The sequence below is a fragment of the Dreissena polymorpha genome, chromosome 9 (genome assembly GCF_020536995.1).
Source record: "Dreissena polymorpha isolate Duluth1 chromosome 9, UMN_Dpol_1.0, whole genome shotgun sequence".
In the NCBI taxonomy this organism is placed as follows: Eukaryota; Metazoa; Mollusca; class Bivalvia; order Myida; family Dreissenidae; genus Dreissena; species Dreissena polymorpha.
Genome location: NC_068363.1, coordinates 106843191 through 106864582, shown reverse-complemented (window position 1 = coordinate 106864582; position 21392 = coordinate 106843191). Strand labels below are relative to the sequence as shown.

Genomic DNA, 21392 nt, shown 5'->3' with positions numbered 1-21392 from the left:
CGCAATAGCGAAATCAAACATTCGTGCACACAATAGTACTTGTTTTTCAACTTTGCGTTTGGTAGTTGCATGAATAAGTATATGTTACTACAAGAATAAGAACAAAACGAATTGAACGGTTCATGATATTTATTTACAACACGATCATACAAAACCTACTCATGTGTCTATCAATAGTCTTGTTCCTGGACCCACCATTCGCAAAAACTGGCAATTCGGTGAATGTTTATGGTGTTCCAAGAAAGCATCGTCTGTGGATTTCCAATGATACAACACAATGCCACAACGAAAACATTTGCAACGATCGTGTTGTCCCAAGTAGTACAACCCGCACGAAGCAAGCTGGTATTTGTTTGGCTGTATTTGGGGCGACCAATGCTCAAAAGTTTTCAGTCTATCGATATAGTTTTCCATGTACATACTTGTTTGATACGTGCAGAAAGCGTCGGTATCATCCATTATATGATATGATATTATATTACACATGCAATTGGTTATTTCAACATCTTTATACATTTTTTGTCTCAAAAATACTCTTGGTCAAACGTTACGAGTTTTGTTCTCTTGGCTTTTGAGCTCAACAAAATCCCATTAATGGTTTGAAGTCGTTTTGTGGGATCTTGGTGTGTCCAGCACAAATCATATTTCGGATTGATCAGAATAACCTCAATATCGACATAGTACACAATTTCCGTATCTGTCGCTTTCCAACATTGATCTCGCGTCGAAAATGTAAACTTCACATCTGGATAGAGATCCATGATGTACCTTTCGACAGCTTTGTTCCACTGTTCGAGGTTTAAACGTAACATGTGTCGAAAAAAACCTAAATCTTTGAGTTCGACGGCTAGCATTGTTTTGTGTGAAGTGTACTAAGTCAAATTACTGCTATATAACATTTTCTACCAAACAAACAAACACATGTTAACGTTTCAACAAGTTTATTCAATATTTTGCACATCGACAATTGACAGGCACGCAGTGACAGGTCCAGCATCGGTGCATTCGGTTTATACGTCGCTGTGTTATTTTGCCCACGCTGAGAAAGAATGGAGGACGTTTCGCCACCGCAATTTCGGCATCCCAGTCCTCAGTTTTTGGAGTGACGGTTTCTGAAACAGAACAAGCAAAAGTTAGTTACAGCATTCAACGTTTACAATCAAACCTCCAACACTAACATATGAAATTCTTAACAACATACTTTTTATCTCAGACAGCCTAATCTCCATATCCCAGTCCTCAGTTTTTGGAACCCGGAATGTAGTTGCTGGCACAGACATGTTATTGCTTTGAAGGTTAGATCAAGAATGATTTGATCTACCAGTCATGTAGCGCCTTTTATTTGCAGCGACTCTTTGACAACCACTAACCCAAAGCTGTTGTTACTTGTTTCAGTATACAGAATATTTAGGTTTTTGTTGGCCGTATTGTATTCACAAGAAACGAAGTTGTACTTTGATTGCATCAAACGCTCAATTTCCTCACGAAGTGTCGCCGAGTCATCTTGCTGCGAGACCTCAAGAATGCTTCTCATGCGAAATGAGTCAAGTTGTTTGTTCCAAAAATCAGTAGTGCATTTGGGTACGAGTGTTTGACCATAACGTTTGATTAGACACGAAGCCAGTTTGTCATGCGTATTCTTTGAAAATGTTAGTACTCCAATCATACTTAAGGCTTGTGTCAAGTAATAGCTCGTAGCTGCCATATCTTTGGTACATGTTCTTGAAAAATAAAGGTGACACTGATGAACCTCATTGCCGTAGTTATCTTCGTAATCGGTTTGTTCGCAAAGCAGAAAATCAAACCCATTGCTGTGTGAATCACTAAACCTGAGCTTCACAAACTGTATGTATTCAGGTTTAGATATATGAATGACAACTTGTTCTAGGTCTGTTTGTGTGAAATCAACAGGCAAAACATGTTTTTCTTTGATAACAATGTAACACGATGAATCGAAACCAAAGTTTTGATTAATGTGTGTAGCTAGCAACTCGGGTTGGTTTGCTTTGATGAGTGTATTCAATTTGCTTTCGCCTTTCCTTTCGATGCAACGAGCCATTTCTGTTATTTAAATTCAACAATTTAGGTTTTTATCATGGAATTTGTAATACGACGACTTGTATAAATACTGCAACAAAAACTGAATGTGTCTCATTTACAATTTGACAACAGAAGCGACAACATGTTGGTCCAAACATTGTGCGAAAAATTCATTCGTGAGAAAAGAAATTTCAATGCGAATGGTCACCAAAAGAAGTACATGTTTAGCGTTACATGTCCTTTCACAGATGTCGAGGGACTGCGTTTTACGTCGATAACTAACAGTCCGTATGACTACTTGAACTACAAGCCAACGCTGGACCATGTGTTTCTCGATGAACCGACACTAGCTGCGTTTGAACGATATGTTGACTTGATGTTTTCTGTTGCCGATGAAAAGATTGATATGTGCTACTTCAAAATATTGAAAACATTAGTACCAGAACATTTCGCAACTCTAACCGAGCGCATAAAGAAGGGTAGATACATGCAGTCGAATCCCACGTTAAACTACAGACTGCCGATATGCATAATACCAGTGTTGGAGTTGCACGGAATCGAGGAGTTTAGCAAAGTCTATTCGGTGAAATCCACTTGCCTATCTTTGGAAAGGACACAGATACGATTGAAGCTGAACACCTACTTTCGAGCAGTCATGACATTACTCGATTGTTCGGAAAATGATATCGTGGAAATATTGGTGAAAAAAGGAGTGCTACCGAGTAAAAACTTTCAGCTTGTCAGTACACAGAAAGAGCTCACAATAGGTCTGAAAATTGTGAGAAGCTGTGGTGAAATATACGAAGCGTTGCAAACTGGCATCGAAATGAGAGAGATGAATGCTAACGTATACTCACTACAACCAAAATATGGATATCCAAATACAAATTTGTGTCAGGCGTTAGAGGTTTTGTTTGTGATGCATCCTTTGTACCGCAAGCACATCAACAGTCTTCACATTGAAACGGAGCTGATCGATGGGGGAAAAGGTAGACTAGTCAATGCTATTCCTAATCGCAAACGCAAATTTGCTGAACATTCAAAGGATCAGTCCAGTCTCCCCAAAAAGATGCTTTGCAAAATTTGCAAAACAAATGAAATGCCTTGTTCTGATGTGAAGGCATGTTCGGAGCAAAATGAGATAATCAGTATGCCGGTCGATTTGTTAATCGTGAAAGAAGAAATTGCGGAAACGTTTATCCCAGAACAAGAGGTACAAGAAGCCCCAATGCCCGTTAGCGAAATGTTACCTGAAGAAGACCCATGTAAAGTTTACTTCATCAATCAGTGTCAAAACGAAGAACACGAAGATATGCTCTCTCAAGCGGTTAGAACATGCATTCCCAACATTCACATCCCACCGAACTTTGTCGCATTTTGTGTGTCGAAGGAATTGCTGACAAACGGCCTCGTTTTGTACATTCCTGCAGATTTTGTGTTGTAGTCTGTTGTGTGCAAATTTTTTGTTATATAGCTATTACATGTGTTTTGTTAGATGAATGAAATAAAAACCAGCTATGTTGCGCTTCATACTATTTGTCTTGTTTGTGTCTCTATGTAGCTGTAACGATAACTGCTTCAAGAAATCGCCAGAGCGCGATCTGGGTATATACAATGGTGCATTCTCGATCGTTTCCTATGATGATGCGCTAGACAAGTTACGCAAAATTGTATATATTCCTGAGAGAATGTACACAACGCAATATGATATTCTCGAGGCCATACGAAAAGTCATAAATCAAAATTTGGGCGTGAAAGACAATTATTTGACCATTGATAATCACAGGGACAGGTTTTGTTTCCAAATCAAAGGCAAACTCTTTTTGATTTTGACCCCGAATATAGGTAGGATGCTAGCTACTGATTCTCTATGGCGATTCTTGGTACCAGACAATACATCTAATCATGTTGCAGACATCGAAAAACGCAGTAGCGATAATGATTTCGTTACATCGACAGTTTCAAACGAAATTGACACACACACAAACAGCGAAATGGAAAACACAACGCTTGCTTATATCCCCAACAATGGTTCGACAACCACAAAGGTTAACAAAAAAAGCACGCAAGCAACACTGAGAGTTGCACACGAAAATACCACTAAAACATTAAGTAAAAAACATAACACATCAGTTGTCAATGCCCTTAGCGATGGTTCAACAACCTCAAAGGTTGAAGAAAATAGCGATCTTGGCACATCGATAGTTGCAAACGAAACTAGCACACAACAAAACTACAGTGAAATCCATAACATAACGAGTGGTAATATCACAAATAATGGCTCAATAACCACAAAGGCTAACGAAAATAGCGAAACAGGATCTGTCCTTGTTATAATCGAAGTTGTGTTTTGCATTCTAGCCGTGTTTGCAATCGTTCTTGGACTAATAGGATTTGTGTATAACGTTATAAAAAAAACACAGGAACTAAAATAAATATAAAACACACTTATACAAACGGATCTTGTCATTCTTGATGTTCTAAGCCAACCATGCGGTCGTTTATCATTTTGTGTTTTTTCATTGTTGTCCGCGCAGACACAACAGTTCAAAGTGTTTCTTCAACAACCACATCGAGAGTTGCAAACAAAACTAGCACACAACAGAACTACAGTGAAATCGATAACATAACGAGTGGTAATATCACCACCAATGGCTCAACAACCACAAAGGCTAACGAACATGGCGAAAAAGGATCTGTCGACGTTGTGTTTTGCATTCTAGTCGTGTTTGCAATCGTTTTTGGAATAATAGGATTTATGTCGTACGTAATAAAAAGATCATAAGAACTAAAATAAATATAAAACACACTTAAACAAACGGATCTTGTCATTCTTGATGTTCTGAGCCAAGCATGCGGGCGTTTATCATTTTGTGTTTTTTCATTGTTGTCCGCGCAGACACAACAGTTCAAAGCGTTTCTTCTTACGGTTTACAAAACTGTTATTGCAATGTGTGTGATCCGACTAAAAGTATTGGTAAAATATATGATGGATCTTGCTACTTTATCAGTATTGAGCAACAGTTCAAAGTTGGAAACCAGTTTTCAACGCACGTCAATGTACGTAAAACTGTAAACAGTACCGACTATAATGCATACGATGTGGTCATTTTTGGACAAAAAAACATTCATCTAAAAACGGTTTTCACTCAAGTAAGCAACGAATTTATTTTGAACAACATTCAAGGTTCTATCAAGATAGCGCTGTTCAACAACAAAGATAGGCCTGCTCAATGCGTTCATTTGTTCAAACGAAAATATTTGGGCATTTCATGCGAAACGGCTAACGTAGCGCTGTTAAAAGCGGATCGAGGAGAGTTTGTGACTGTGTCACCTTTCAATCCGCGTGCGTACAAGACATGTTCATTTGACGAAAACGCAGCAGCGTCGATCACATCACCTAAAACTTGTTTCGTGGTGAATGAAGATGGCCAGTGCTTACCAGCAGTGCTGCAAACAGAAGAAGAGTTTCAAAACGCTTTTGACTATCTGATTAACAGAACGCACGACCCGAAGGTGAATGCAATATCTCAAAATTTGATGTTCAAAATTGACAGTCTGAACGAAACGCTCGAATTAAACGATTACGCGATAGTCTATTCGCGAGTGTCATATGATGAGAACAATACGTGCTTGTATATCGACGTGAATGAAAAATCTATTTCGTATGAAGATTGTACAACAAAACGAACTCTGTGTCAGATTAGAATTCCTGGTATGGGACTGGATTCACCGAATGACGATGATTCCAAAATAAACAGCTTTTGGGTCTTATTTATTGCACTAACATTTGTGGTTGTTTCTTTGGTTATAGTTATAGTTATTGCGTATGTGTTGCAAGGATTTCAATCTAGACGTTTACAAACTACTACAACAGTTCAAATAACAAGCGCCTAACTCGAGTATAAAACCATTCACGCAAAGTCAGTAGTTGTCATAACGTAAAAAAATGTTCAGCTGTGAGTTTGTGGCTGCGATGGTAGCAAATTACTTGGAATGCAAGCAGTTTGAGGACTCAAATGACACTCTTTGTGACATCGTCGAATGTGTGATTTTGCTTGTAAATAGCACTGTTACGATGCATGTTCTTACAAAAGATGAACTGACCATAGCTTGTTTTGATGAAGACTATTTCGCCGAATTGCTTGAACAAAAGCTGAACAGTGGTTTGAGCTGGGATGTGTTTGTGACTGCATTTGTTTTGTTTGTGGCCGTCGTGAATGAACTATCGAAATACAACCTTGAAGGCTTCTACCACCTGGTCAAGATTCAAGACGTTTTTCGAAAGTATAGACTAAATGACTGGGTTGCAAAACAAGCTGGTGAATGGAATGCATTTGTACAGTATTGTAAGCATGTGTGTTGAATAAAAAGTAGAAAACAGAAAAATACGTTTTTGGTTGTTTTATTCATTATCGCTTTCACATTCAACTTCACTTTCTACAGATAACGATATGTTTGAAGCCAAATTTTCGAATAATTCACACTCATCGATAATGTCTTTGAGACCAATCATATCGATGATTTCTTTGCACATATCAGAACCATTGGTTTTTAGAAAACTGTGTTTCTTCTCAACCACGCCATCGCGGTCAAAAATGTTGAAATATAGTTTTGTATCGTCTGGTCTGTCCATAACAAGCATCAAGTCGTCCTCGTCGTCATCTTCACCCAATCTTACATACACATTCAAATGAACTGTTAGTCCAAAGCATGTGATTTTGATCTGATAATCGAACTCGGGTTGAGGTTCATAGTCAGGAGAAAAAAATGCATATGGTTCAAATGTTTCAGATTTTGACATGCGAAACAATTTCACCCTAGGCTCCTCTGTGGATATTATGCTCATATGCTTTGATATGATGTCCCACAACTTATTCGCAGCAGATTGAGATTTGATTTTCCATTTTCTTTTCTGTATACGTTTCTGCTCTGGTGTTTTCGAACGAGCATTGAAGCATATGCATTGAACGTTCTCCATGTTCTAAAATGTGACCAATGTGGCAACGTTTACAGACAAAGTGAAACGGTTTGTGAAATAGATCGTTACAAAATTTGCATATAAAAGCGCAGCATAAAAAGTAAGCTTCATTTCATTTGTTGATGTTCGCGACTCTATTTCTTGGCATTTTGCTTATTCGATTCATCATCGAAGAACGAAACCCCGATTTTTGGGATCGCAAAAAGACTAAACTTGACAACAACAAGAAGCCATGATCGGTGTTACAATGCTTGCGATGATCTGTATTCAAGACTTACGATGGTGGTTTTCTGTTAGAAAAATACGAAAAGAATGCATACAGGTTATGAAAGAACTTCGTGAACGCTTTCAAGCAATTAGTTGCTGTGATTGCAAAGACTGCAAAAAACGTATGGCTCAACTTCACCTGGAAAAAGAACAAGCAGTGAAAGACTCGCGTACTTGTATAATTTGCTGCAATGAAGAGAAAACCTTTGCCGTAACACCATGCATGCACCTTTTCTGCGTACACTGTTGCTGGCACATGCATATATGGGAACAAATGCGCTGTTTGTAGATCTGAAATATTTGATTGGAAGCGGATTCATTGGACTGATTAGTGTTATGACTTTTAGTGCATGCTTGTGTGTGTATTTGTTTGAATAGTATCGTCAAATAAAATGTTGAAATGCATTTTATGTTTTGGTTGTTAGTTTGGTAGAGAAGATGCAAGTATATTGACGTTTTGGGTTTTATCTTGCTGCGTGAAGAAAACAAACACGCGTGTTTACTGTTTTTGCTCTTTATTTTCAACATACAACAAACAAAATACGGCATTTAGTTCATAACATTTTCTTCTCTGCGCTTTCGGCTCAAACTACGACTGAACACTTTTGTAAAGCTTCTCTTTCTAGTTCTCGACCGCTTTTCATCGTTTTCGCTAGGTTCGTTGACAGACATTGGTTTTTGGTTTTCCTTAGACTCGTTTTCTCGTCTTAGCAATTCGTTATCATACGCGGTTTTGTTGTGAAATGTAAGAAGTTGTGGAATGCGTTTAAGAAACATCACCACTTCTGTCATGCCTAGGTGCTCAGCGAGTTCGATCATGTTTACCAGACTAGAGATTGACTGCCAATCCGAGTAATCTAGCGTGAGACCGTTACATTGGTACTCAGACAGGTTCATGAGAATTTCAAACACGTTCATCAATTCTTGAACACTGTACTTCGGCTGAATCTTGACATGATTTGTCTTAACGTTAGTGAACATTTTCACAATTGCTGCTGGGTATGATTTTTGTTCTTTGCCCACATAAAATACAACCCTGTCTTTGCTTTGTTTAAGCGACTGAATGAGCTTTGAAGAGATTTCAATACCAATATCGTACTTCAGTTTAGTGAACAAGCGATTAGTGGCTTCGGTGTCAGTGACCCGTTTAATATTTTTAACGTTTATGGTTGACATGGTTAACATGGTTGTGTGTGGTTTGAGTGTTTCTATAGAAAAACTAACCTTAAATAGATTTTTATCGCAGTTTTCCAAACCGTAATTTGTGATTGTATAGACAGTTGAACATCCACAAAAAGTCATGTTTTTTCTTGAGCTGGGAATCACATCCTATAGTGTTAATCATAACAAGAAAAACATAAACTCCTAAAAGCGAATAAGGACAGAGTGAAGTGTTTCTCGAATGTTTGTATGTATCGTAAATAAACTTGATGTATGTGGAATTGTTAACTGTACTTTCGTCAAACAATGAGAAAAAATTGTAAGCTTTAAGTCGGTTGTATCCACAAATAGGATCGCCAAATACTGAATCAAAATGGCTTGTAATTTCGCTAGTTGTCAATTTTTTGAACAACGACATGCGTTCATCGTCTTTGAACTCATTGAGAACCATTGTGACACACGTTTGAATTCCACACCCGAGTTTTGAGTTCATTTCTACTAGCTTGCTTTCGAATATTCGTATTGGTTCTTCATATTCTGTTATGTATTGAAAAATGCATAGCGAGCATTCGTGGTGATGTCTAGAGTACATGGGTGAAAGCAAGTAGGTGTTTTGTGCTAACTGTTCGTCTTCGTCAACAATCAAAACCTCGTCGATATCCATTGATAAGGCAACAAATGTTTACAGTTCATTGATACAATTTATTTACAACATATACAAAAAATGTAACACACACAAGTCAACATAATCATACAATATTGCAACAACGTAGTCATTCGTCATCATCGCTCAATTCTAGATCACTGAGTATAGTCTTTTCCTTTTTCGGTTTCTTTGCAGCTTTCGTTTCACCAGATTTGCGCATTCTTTTAACAGCCAGACCGTTCATAATTTCCTTTTCATCATCGTTTAGCGTATCTGAGATTTCTGTATCGGAGATGTCGATATCGGCATATTTGCGTTTTTCCTCAACATTGGAAGATTTTATTCGCTCTATTAGCGCAAACATGTTTTCGTCTTCCCCAGAACCGAGTATTTTGTTAATCACATCAATTGGAATTCGATCGAAAACGTTAGAGCTCACAGTCTTCACAACATCGTCCTGCAGGTTTTTTGTTTTCTTGATGCCCTTTATCAGATTCTGCGTTCTTACTTTGAGGCTTTTGTACTGCGCTAGTTTGGCATCAATCTGTTTTAGTTTTTCTGAAAGTTCTTTTATCTTCAAATAATCGTTAGGCGACAAGAAGACACCTGACTCGACTTCAGAAACCAAATTCCTTTTCACGCCGTGATTGAGTACAGTGTTCGCAAACTGCTGTATTCGTTCTCGGTTGTTCGTTTTTATAGCATAGCTCGAGGTCAACATTGCTTGTGCCATCGTAGAAAGTGATTGCGAGTGTGCTTATTTTGTTAACTGCAGCTATATATATACGCTTGAAAAATAATGCACGCCTTACTTGTTCATCATTGGCTGGAATAAACGAATGTAGTACGCCTCTTTTGCTTTACGCACATGCTTGTCTCGCTCTGTCTCCAAAACGAATACAGTGTAACGTTCTTTTACATCGCACAAGTGTTTCCCACATTCTATCAAATGATCAGTAGCTCGACAATAGTGCTGTTCTGTTCGAATATGAGAGTTGTGTGTGTGAATGCGTTTTCTTAAATTAACGGTCTCGCCAATATACTCACCGCCGCAAGTGTTGCACTTCAGAACATATATAACATCTTTTGATTTACAAGTCAAGTTCTCTCCATCTTCAACAATGTATACAAAACCACAATTGAACTGAAAACTATTTCCACTCTTTATTTGAGAACATAAAGTGCAACGCATACCGTTACATGGTTTAACTTTGTAATCCATACAAATTTCGATATTTCGAGATTGTGAATAAAAATGTGTTTATACGCTTTTTGTTACTGAGACGTGAAGATCAGCTGGTACCGTGAAATTGATTCCGTGTTCCTGCATAGCACAAGTAATGTCAAAACACGAACAGTTTTGCGAATTTAGCTGACTGATATGTAGAGTTTTACTAACTTTTGTGAAACAAAACTCGATTGTCAAGTCGAATATGAACACGTTTTCGTCTCCAATATCGTCTAGTATGGTTTCAAAAATGCTTTCGAGCAGTTCTTGTTCATTGATCAAAACGCTGATGCATTTAAAAACGTGGATGGAAAATTCTTGAGTGTTACCAATGCTCTCGCGTTCAATGGTATACATGTTGTCATACAAAGTCATTGTGAGTTATGACAATAGCGGATACAAACGCTTTGATATATGTTAACTGTTTACAACAGTATCGTTATGCCGAGCTATGCTGTGTAGTACAATTATGAAGCAAATAGCAGCTATCACAAGCACAATGAATCCACCAACACAAACAGCGACAGTTTCCCAAAACGTTAATTTTCTTAGTCCCGGTTCGTCATTCAATGTACTTTTACCCAACAAAACCTCGCAAATCGTGGGACTGTGTTTGCATTTTTCGATTGAAATGGTCTTTGATCGCATATCGACATACGTGCATTTTTGTTCACTGTTCGTCCTTTTGTTGTACACAATGAAGTGTTCGCTTGTGACAGAACTGTCATCTATATTTTTTATTTGAAACTTTGCCTCACTCATATTGTGTGCCGTGTTCTGAGTAATGCTAACCAAATATGAAACAACCGTATTATCCAAATCGTAAACACTCGCTATACTTGAGTGCGAACAATTTGCATCAATCCGAAAACATTTGCCATTTTCCGCTTTCACAGCACCAATATCGCAAAACGTGAAATTAGCCAATTGTATTTGTGGTACGCGAATGAAATGACCATTTCTCGCTATAAGCACAGCATTCGTGCTCTCGGTACAATTCTCAATTTGATACGTATTTCTGAATAACGACATACAAATCTTATCAACAGTTGTGCCATCTTTGGTGCTGAAGACAGTAAGTCGATATGATGAAGCCTTTTTCGCGAGAATAACTTCGTTACTCACTTGTTTCACTATTTGACTTAGCATCGCACGTAAAGCATGATTACGTTCGTTGATAATCAAGAGTGTGTATTCACGAAACGGAGAAAAATGCGTATTAGAGGAAATCTTGAATGATGAATCCAAGTTGATGAAATAGCAACGATTGTTATGTACTTTACCGATTGTAGTTGAACGATTACATGTTAGGCAGTAACAATTTTGCAATCCATACGTAGATACTTCTGCAACGGTCTGCTTGTGGTGCTTAATTCCCATTTTATGCTTGTTGATAGCATCTTGCATATTTTGAAATTGTTGGTTAACAATGTTATCGTTTTTAACTGGCAGACTAACGGTGAGTTTTGGCTTGGTAAGAGCATTTTGAATTTTGTGAGAAGTTTGGTTAACAACAGTATTTTTTTTAACTGGCGGACTTATCTTGTTTTTTGGCTTGTTGGTAGAAGTTTGAATATCGTAAAATTTTTGGCTAACTAAAGTATTGGCATTTTGAATATCGTGAACATTTTGGCTTACGATAGGTTCAACGATAGGTTTGCTTGTTACTGATAGAACTTTAGTGTTTTTGAAAAAAAAGTTAGAAAAATCGATAATTGGAATATTTTCAGCGCTTTGCTTTTCATCCAAATTATCGTCAGAGTAATCCTCATCAAAGTTATCCTCGTCAGAGTAATCCTCGTCAGATTGATCATAGTCAAAGTCGAACTTATCATCGATTTTTAAGCGGATCTCACTCATTTCTTGCTCTATTTGTGTAATTGTGTCTCGCAATTCTTTGGACTTAGAAGGGATTATTTCCAAACCTAGATCATATTCTTTGATATACTTGGCGACTGACAAATCATTCATTTTTCTCTTCAATAACGCATTTTTGATTCGTGTTAACGCATGATCCTGTTTCTCGGGACTAGCACCTTCTAAATTCACATCGCACCATGTTCCGAACGTTGTACACAGTTCAATATTAAATCTGATGAAGGCATGACCGTGCATCCCATTTGCACAAATTTCACTTCCATCATATGTCAATGAAAAATTGTACGGAAACAAAGGTATCCAAGCGTGTGTGTAAATCTCAGTAAACACAGATTCTACAAACTCACTGATAGAGTACGTTTTCGGCTCAATTTGCAATCTAACTAAAAGACTTGGTAAGTCGTAAGTGATAAACATTGATCCCGCTACAAAACCATCAACTACACTGTATACCGGTTTTGAAAACGCTTTTTTCTTGTTCGGACATCTAGATAGACCTATGGATTTGCATTGTTGCTCATGACCTTCTAAACTAAACTCTGGGTTTTGCATCCATTTGTTGAAAAATTGTAAATTTTCTTTGACATCGTCGTATAATGACAAATACTCATAGGTTACGTTTATCAACACATAAAATAAACCATTCGTAACGTCAATCGGTGTATTATGTACATGCTTGAAACAAGACGGTTCATAAAAATTTGGTTTAGGACGTCCTAACGCATTTGTTTGTAAAACTATGGGACAAAACAGGGCAACTATATGCACGAACATATACATGACGAGTTTTTGATGCATTGTCATTTTGGAAAGTTCCTATATAAGTATTTTCAAACAACAAATTGAAGTTATTTGTCTTTCAGTCATTCACATGGATTACACCACAAATAGCATTCCTATGTGTCTGTGGACAGATTTCCAGCATGTAGAAATAAATACAAGAGAACATTTTGCACATCAATTCGAAACGTACGCAAGACTCAAAGCTTCTCTACAACCAACGAAGTTGATAATGTGTCTATTTGATGAAATTGTGGAATGTGTTTGCAGCAAAACAAACATAAGCAAAATCAAGATTCAACATGCGCTAATGGACTCTTGTACTTCAAGAAAAACCTTTTCAATTTGGTCGTTTCTGATCAAAGATGTGACAAAAGAAACTTTGAGAGTTCTTGCTACGAAAGCGAACCGGTGCAGATTCGATTTGATGTATAATTATACTCACGGTGGAAACTGGATATGTGGCGCAATAGATTTCCACGGTTCGGAGAAGTCAGAAGATATTATCCAAGCGATACTTGAAACAGAGAACGTTTTTGAAATGTTTAGTGCCAATGCGATGACAAAATTTACCCATCAAATTGTGTCACATCGTGATTGTTGAATAAAATGTATTGTATTATAGCTTGTGTTTTTGTGTTTATTTTTTGATACTTCTCGAAAAACAAACAATACGCAAAATCGTTTTAGGTTTTTTTATTAACACATACATGCACAATCGAACACAAAAGAACAAACATGCCATAACTGTCAATGCCTGAGTCTTACATCTTCTTTGTTCATTTTCAATATCCATGTTATGATTGCTTATATTCAAATGTTTTGAGTCGTAGCGTTATCGAAAATACACCTAAACTTCCTATACAAATACATGGATGTTGCCTCTCATATTCATCCATGTATTGAACGAATGCCTCATAGTCAGAAAAATAAATATACTCGGTCTCTTCATCCCATAGACGTTCAACCTGATTTTGTTTTTCATCATCGATGCCACTGATTTCGTCCGAATAAAAATTGGTTTCTTCTCTATATTGGTCGTCCAAAAACTGTTCGTAAGATTGCAAAAACTGATCTTCTATCATATCATCGATATCACGGCTTCTGCAAACCCAACACATTTTTCTATCATGTATCTCTGCATCTTGATCATTGGAACCCTTTTGAAATATGTGATTATCATCGTCGATTTCGCCCCGGTAATATTTTTGCTTTTGATAAAACTGTTCGTAAGATTCGAAAACCTGTTCTTCCAGTATATCGCCAGCATCATTAGTTCTGCAAACCCAACACATTTTTCTATCATGTTTCTTTACATCTTGATCATTGGAACCTTTTTGAGGTATGTAATTATCATCGTCGATTCTGTCCTGGTAATATGTTTGCTTTTGATCTCGTTTTGCATTGCGTATTTTTGTTCTTCGTTTCTTTTTCAGCCTGTTTTCAGCCTTTTTACGCTGCTTTTCAGTTTGTTTTTGATAAGATTTGTAGCGGGTACGAGTACAAGTCTTGTCAATTTTCGCCATTAGCAGCTCATCCAAATCACTATAATCATCGTATTCGTCATACTTTTGGTCATCTTCGGTTTGAAGGCTATCAACCGATTTATTTAAATATTTTTGGTTATCATCGCTAGAATGAACATCTTGATCGCTTTCTGTTTCCACAATTCCATAATTATCTCTTTCATATTGCTTTTCAAACTCGTTTTCCAAGTACCTATCGCATAACTCATAGTCAAGAAATTCAAATTCAAAAGGACAAGCACGACCAAACCGTCGATGACTGAGTCTCACTATTTCTTCTTTGTTCATGTTCCAATCGAACACAAAAGGACAAGCGGGGCACAGCTGTCGATGCCTAACTCTCACATCTACTTTGTCCATGTTCCAAATGGAAATGTGCGCATTACAAAACACGCATCTAACGCAATTAAAAATAGTGTCGGAGAAATTCTCTCTCGTGTCGGAGATGACACAAGGGTCGTAGATGAACCCTTGGCTAGCCAGGTCTTCCTTTGACACGCTGCGTTTGGATGGCCTGTCTTCAAAGGTTTGAAGTCTCTGGTCCATATTTTGATAGCGACTGAAGGCTCGTGGTTCAGATTTTCTAAGCCTCGCAAAACGACTGTACACAGACATGTTTGCAAACAAACGTTCTTAGACTTACTAACGTATTCATCTCCTATTTATACCATTTTTTCGTAATGACTTATGCGATACAACTCTCGTAGTACAATTAGTGTTTGACATTGTATATTGAAAACAAAATTAGCCCGGCAAAATTAGCGGGGGGGTCTTTTTTAAAACCCCACCCCCCTTATTAAACCGTCAGAACATTTTCCGGGCATATCATATAGCGCCGCATCCCGCACCAAAAATGCACACAAGAAAAAAGTGGCTGTGGTATCTAGTGAGGCCCTGTCAGGGATGTAATCAGACGTATATGCGCGGCTATCAATACAACTATTAAAATTGCCAAAAACAATATTAATCATTTTTATCGCCAACTCTCTTGTTTGAATCACCACATATAAAAACACAACCAAGATTGTCATATCAATATATATCATGTTCTAAAATATCAAACAAATCGACGTTACAAATATATAACGAATTCAATTTTCATGTCTAATTGAATAACAAATACATCACACATGTATACAAATTGGCCTTTATTTAAGTATCAAATGTAATATTAAACGTTTAGTTCAATAATCCATATAGTAGATGTTGACCCTAATTATATAGTTCAGCAATCCAAATAGAAGCTAGATAATCTTATACATAATGATTTTGTTTAACAATACATATAGTAGCAAGGCATTGTTAACCCCAATAATATAGTTCAGCTATCCATAAAGGAACTAGATAATCTTATCCATAACGTTATTGTTTAACAATACATATAGTAGCAGGGCTTCGTTAACCCCAATGTTATACTTCAGCCATCCATATAGAAGCTAAATAATATTATCCATAATGTTATTGTTTAACAATACATTTAGTAGCAAGGCATTATTAACCCCAAATGATATGTAGTTTTTAAATCCCCAAAAATACAATCGCCTATATCAACCTAGAAATAGCATCACTTTGTATCGCTGGAACAAACCCGAAAATATGTCATGTTTCTAGCTCCGTTTGCATACACAGCAAATATCCTAGGGTGACACAGTGGCGGACTGGCTGAGTAAATACACGTCATAAATCAAGTAGATGCAGGTTCTTTTGTATTTGATCAACTAAAAAAATCTGTTCGATTTGATCAATAATTGACCGTTATTACAAAACCGTATTCAAGTTTTTATTTGTTGTATCATATTATAATGACGAGTAACTTTTCTTCGAGACTACAATTAATGATGACATGATATAGTTATATTATTATAAATTATGTTAAATTGCTTTTATTTATAAGCAAATCACATACCTTAATGCACCGCGAGAAACCTTTAAGCATTTCGTTAAAATATTGTAATGAATTTTAATTACACATAGATGTTGAATGCTAATCATACCTATGATATGTTCCCTTTTTAGACACAATGTCAATTCAAATATACGAATATTGCAGCATGCTGGTCTGATGATATACTCGGAAAAGAGTTACTTTTAACATAATATCATCGAAATGTTTGGAAAATATTTTGGAAGTAAGGTTAAGTAGTTTGTTGACTATTATATATTGATATAAATGTGTCTAAAATACTATTACATAATTTACTTGAGGAACACTTAATCTCACATTATGACCTTATTTCGTGCGGTTGACACCATCACGTAAATGAAACACACGCATATCAGCACATGACTGCAAACAAGGCTAATGCGATACACATCTCAATAAATGTCGTTTAATATCTACAACGACATGTGATATGGCGAGTTCAAACAATACAACAACAACAACAACATTTATTCAGCAGTAAAGCTTATACAAGCTCATAGCCTACATTATATATGCATTATACAATTTATAAGTAATGGTAGAAGATAGACATTGGACGATAGTGTTATGAACTGGTTAACATGGTTAGTTATGAAGGGAATACATAATTGCATCTGATATTGCAACTGCACATCTTATATTTACTAATTACTTACAAGACATACGATTAAAAGAATTTTCACTATTATTTGGAGAAATGAACTTTTGTGAATACGAATGTTATATGTGGGTGTGTCTGAAATAACAATTTTAAGAATCTTTTAAATAAATTACTTTTAAACATTTAAGTAAATTACGTAATGCACTGTTACAACACGTTTTGTAATAAAAACCCGAATTGTAATAATTATTACAAAGTTGGTTGCGATGCATTATTACATTTCGGGTCGACAGTAACAACCCGTTTTGTAATAAAATCCCGAAATGTAATTAATTTTATCATGTCCATAAACTCAGAGATACAGACTTTTATTAGAAGTTATTTTCATGTTTAAATTAGTTTTAGAGTAGGTATTGACTGTTCCCCCGACCTTTGTTCTTATAGACTACATCAACAAATCATGAATGTAAGAATTTATTACAAAGTTGGTTGCGATGCATTATTACATTTCGGGTCGACAGTAACAACCCGTTTTGTAATAAACACCCGAAATGTAAAAAAATTTATCATGTCTATTAAATCAGAGATACAGACGTTTTGAGAAGTTATTTTCATGTTTAAATTAGTTTTAGAGTAGGTATTGATTGTTCCCCCGACCTTTGTTCTTATAGACTACATCAACAAATCATGAATGAAATACTTTATTACAAAGTGGGTTGCGATGCATTATTACATTTCGGGCCGACAGTAACAACCCGTTTTGTAATAAAAACCCGAAATGTAATAAATTTTATCATGTCCATTAAATAGGGATACAGACATTTTTAGAAGTTATTTTCATGTTTAAAATAGTTTTAGAGTAGGTATTGACTGTTCCCCCGACCTTTGTTCTTATAGACTACATCAACAAATCATGAATGTAATAATTTATTAGAAAGTGGGTTGCGATGCATTAGTACATTTCGGGTCGACAGTAACAACCCGTTTTGTAATAAAAACCCGAAATGTAATAAATTTTATCATGTCCATTAAATCAGAGATACAGACTTTTTTAGAAGTTATTTTTATGTTTAAATTAGTTTTAGAGTAGGAATCGATTGTTCCCCCGACCTTTGTTCTTATAGACTTCATCAAAAAATCATGAATGTAATAGTTTATTACAAAGTGGGTTGCGATGCATTTTTACATTTCGGGTCGACAGTAACAACCCGTTTTGTAATAAAAACCCGAAATGTAATTAATTTTATAATGTCCATCAAATCAGAGATTCAGACGTTTTTAGAGGTTATTTTCATTTTTAAATTAGTTTTAGAGTAGGTATTGATTGTTCCCCCGACCTTTGTTCTTATAGACTACATCAATAAATGATGAATGTGACAATTTATTACAAAGTGGGTTGCGATGGATTATTACATTTCGGGTCGACAGTTACAACCCGTTTTGTAATAAAAACCCGAAATGTAATAAATTTTATCATGTCCATTAAATCAGAGATACAGAATTTTTTAGAAGTTATTTTCATGTTTAAATTAGTTGTAGAGTAGGTATTGACTGTTCCCCCGACCTTTGTTCTTATAGACTACATCAACAAATCATGAATGTAATAATTTATTACAAAGTGGGTTTCGATGCATTATTACATTCCGGGTTGACAGTAACAGCCCGATTTGTAATAAAAACCCGAAATGTAATAAATTTTATCAAGTCCATTAAATCAGAGATAAAGACTTTTTTAGAAGTTATTTTCAAGTTTAAATTAGTATTAGAGTAGGTATTGACTGTTCCCCCAACCTTTGTTCTTATAGACTACATCAACAAATCATGAATGTAATAATTTATTACAAAGTGGGTTGCGATGCATTATTACATTTCGGGTCGACAGTAACAACCCGTTTTGTAATAAAAACCCGAAATGTAATAAATTTTATCATGTCCATTAAATCAGAGAAAGAGACTTTTTTAGAAGTTTTTTTCATGTTTAAATTAGTTTAAGAGTAGGAATTGATTGTTCCCCCGACCTTTGTTCTTATAGACTACATCAACAAATCATGAATGTAATAATTTATTACAAAGTGGGTTGCGATGCATTATTACATTTTGGGTCGACAGTAACAACCCGTTTTGTAATAAAAACCCGAAATGAAATAAATTGTATCATGTCAATCAAATCAGAGATACAGACTTTTTTAGAAGTTATTTTCATGTTTAAATTAGTTTTAGAGTAGGAATTGATTTTTCCCCCGACCTTTGTTCCTATCGACTACATCAACAACTCATGAATGTAATAATTTATTACAAAGTGGGTTGCGATGCATTATTACATTTCGGGTCGACAGTAACAACCCGTTTTGTAATAAAAACCCGAAATGTAACTAATTTTATCGTGTCCATTAAATCAGAGATACAGATGTTTTAAGAAGTTATTTTCATGTTTAAATTAGTTTTAGAGTAGGTATTGATTGTTCCCCGACCTTTGTTCTTATAGACTACATCAACAAATCATGAATGTAATACTCTATATAAAGTGGGTTGCGATGCATTATTACATTACGGGTCGACAGTAACAACCCGTTTTGTAATAAAAACCCGAAATGTAATAAATTTTATCATGTCCATTAAATCAGAGATACATACTTTTTTAGAAGTTATTTTCATGTTTAAATTAGTTTTAGAGTAGATATTGATTGTTCCTCCAACCTTTGTTCTTATAGACTACATCAACAAATCATGAATGTAATAATTTATTACAAAGTGGGTTGCGATGCATTATTACATTTCGGGTCGACAGTAACAACCCGTTTTGTAATAACAACCCGAATTGTAATAAATGTAATTAAGTCAGACAAAGTCCGAGATACATTCATTTTTTAAGTTATTTTCAAATGAACATAAGTTTTAGAGAAGGTATTAACAATTCCCCCGACCTTTGTTCTTATAGACTTCATCAACAAATCACGAATGTATTAATTTATTACAAAGTGGGTTGCGATGCATTATTAAATTTCGAGTTGACAGTAACAACCCGTTTTGTAATAAAACCCCAAAATGTTATACATTTGCCCATGTCGTATAAAGTCCGAGATGTTGATATGTTTTGAATTTATTTTCAAGTTTAAAAACAATTTTGATTAGGAATTGACAATTCACCCGACCTTCGTTCTTGTAGACTCCATAACAAAATCATGAATGCAATTATGTATTGCAAATTGGGTTGCGATGCCTTATTACATTTCGGGTTGACAGTAACAACCCGTTATGTAATTAAACCCCGAAATGTTATAAATTATCCGATGTCCGATAAAGTCCGAGATATAGATTTGTTGGAATATTGTTTCATGTTTAAAAACAATTTTGAGTAGGAATTGACTATTCACCCGACCTTCGTTCTTATACATTTCATCAAACAAACATAAATGTAATAAATTATTACTTGGTGGGTTGCGATGCATTATTACACATCGGGATGACAGTAAAAGGTATTCAAACGATCTGTGAAAATATTTTCATATTTAAATATAGCGACTGGCCAAATTATTTACGACGACATACATGCGTTTTCAATCTGACTTAATTCGTCGCTCATTGTGCATATATTTGTAAAGCATCTGTACTTTCAGTTTCTATTACGATGCGAAAAATAAAAATGTCTAAGAGAGGAAGAAAGTCGTCCGCGATTGTTGCGCCAAAATATCAGTTGACAGTTACAAAGATATCAGTTAACATTAGTTGTTTGTTTTTTTTTAATTTAAAGTGTATATCATGGACAGTTTCAAGGATCAAAGATGTTATGAAACATCAGTTTATTTAAGTTAATTATGATAGTTTACAGTTTAATTGAATCAATACATGTGTGTAGCTTCAACAGAAGTTAAGCAGCAATTACTTTAAGGTATGCACTTTTATAACTCATTTCACCCTATTTCAAGAATGAAATCCCCCTATTTTTCAAAATCAATGGGTGAAAACCCCATTTCTCAAATAATTACCTGGGACGCGTTTTTATTATAAAACGGGTTGTTACTGTCGACCCGAAATGTAATAATGCATCGCAACCCACTTTGTAATAAATTATTACATTCATGATTTGCTGATGTAGTCTATAAGAACAAAGGTCGGGGGAACAATCAATTCCTACTCTAAAACTAATTTAAACATGAAAATAACTTCTAAAAAAGTCTGTATCTCTGACTTAATGGACATGATAAAATTTATTACATTTCGCGTTTTTATTACAAAACGGGTTGTTACTGTCGACCCGAAATGTAATAATGCATCGCAACCAACTTTGTAATAATTATTACAATTCGGGTTTTTATTACAAAACGGGTTGTAACAATGCACTGTTTCGTCATATTGTAAT

At 35.7% G+C, this 21392-nt stretch overlaps 1 protein-coding gene across 1 annotated transcript in view; it reads left to right on the top strand.

Moving 5' to 3' along the window:
- Positions 1-16261: 16261 nt before the first annotated feature.
- Positions 16262-21392, top strand: part of LOC127846348 (FMRFamide receptor-like) — a gene marked incomplete at its 5' end in the record, with an annotated part of 10570 nt that continues 5439 nt past the window's right edge. The window contains one exon of the mRNA XM_052377518.1: positions 16262-16283. Within this exon, the coding sequence (XP_052233478.1) occupies positions 16262-16283 (22 nt within the window). The remainder of the gene's footprint in view (positions 16284-21392) is intronic.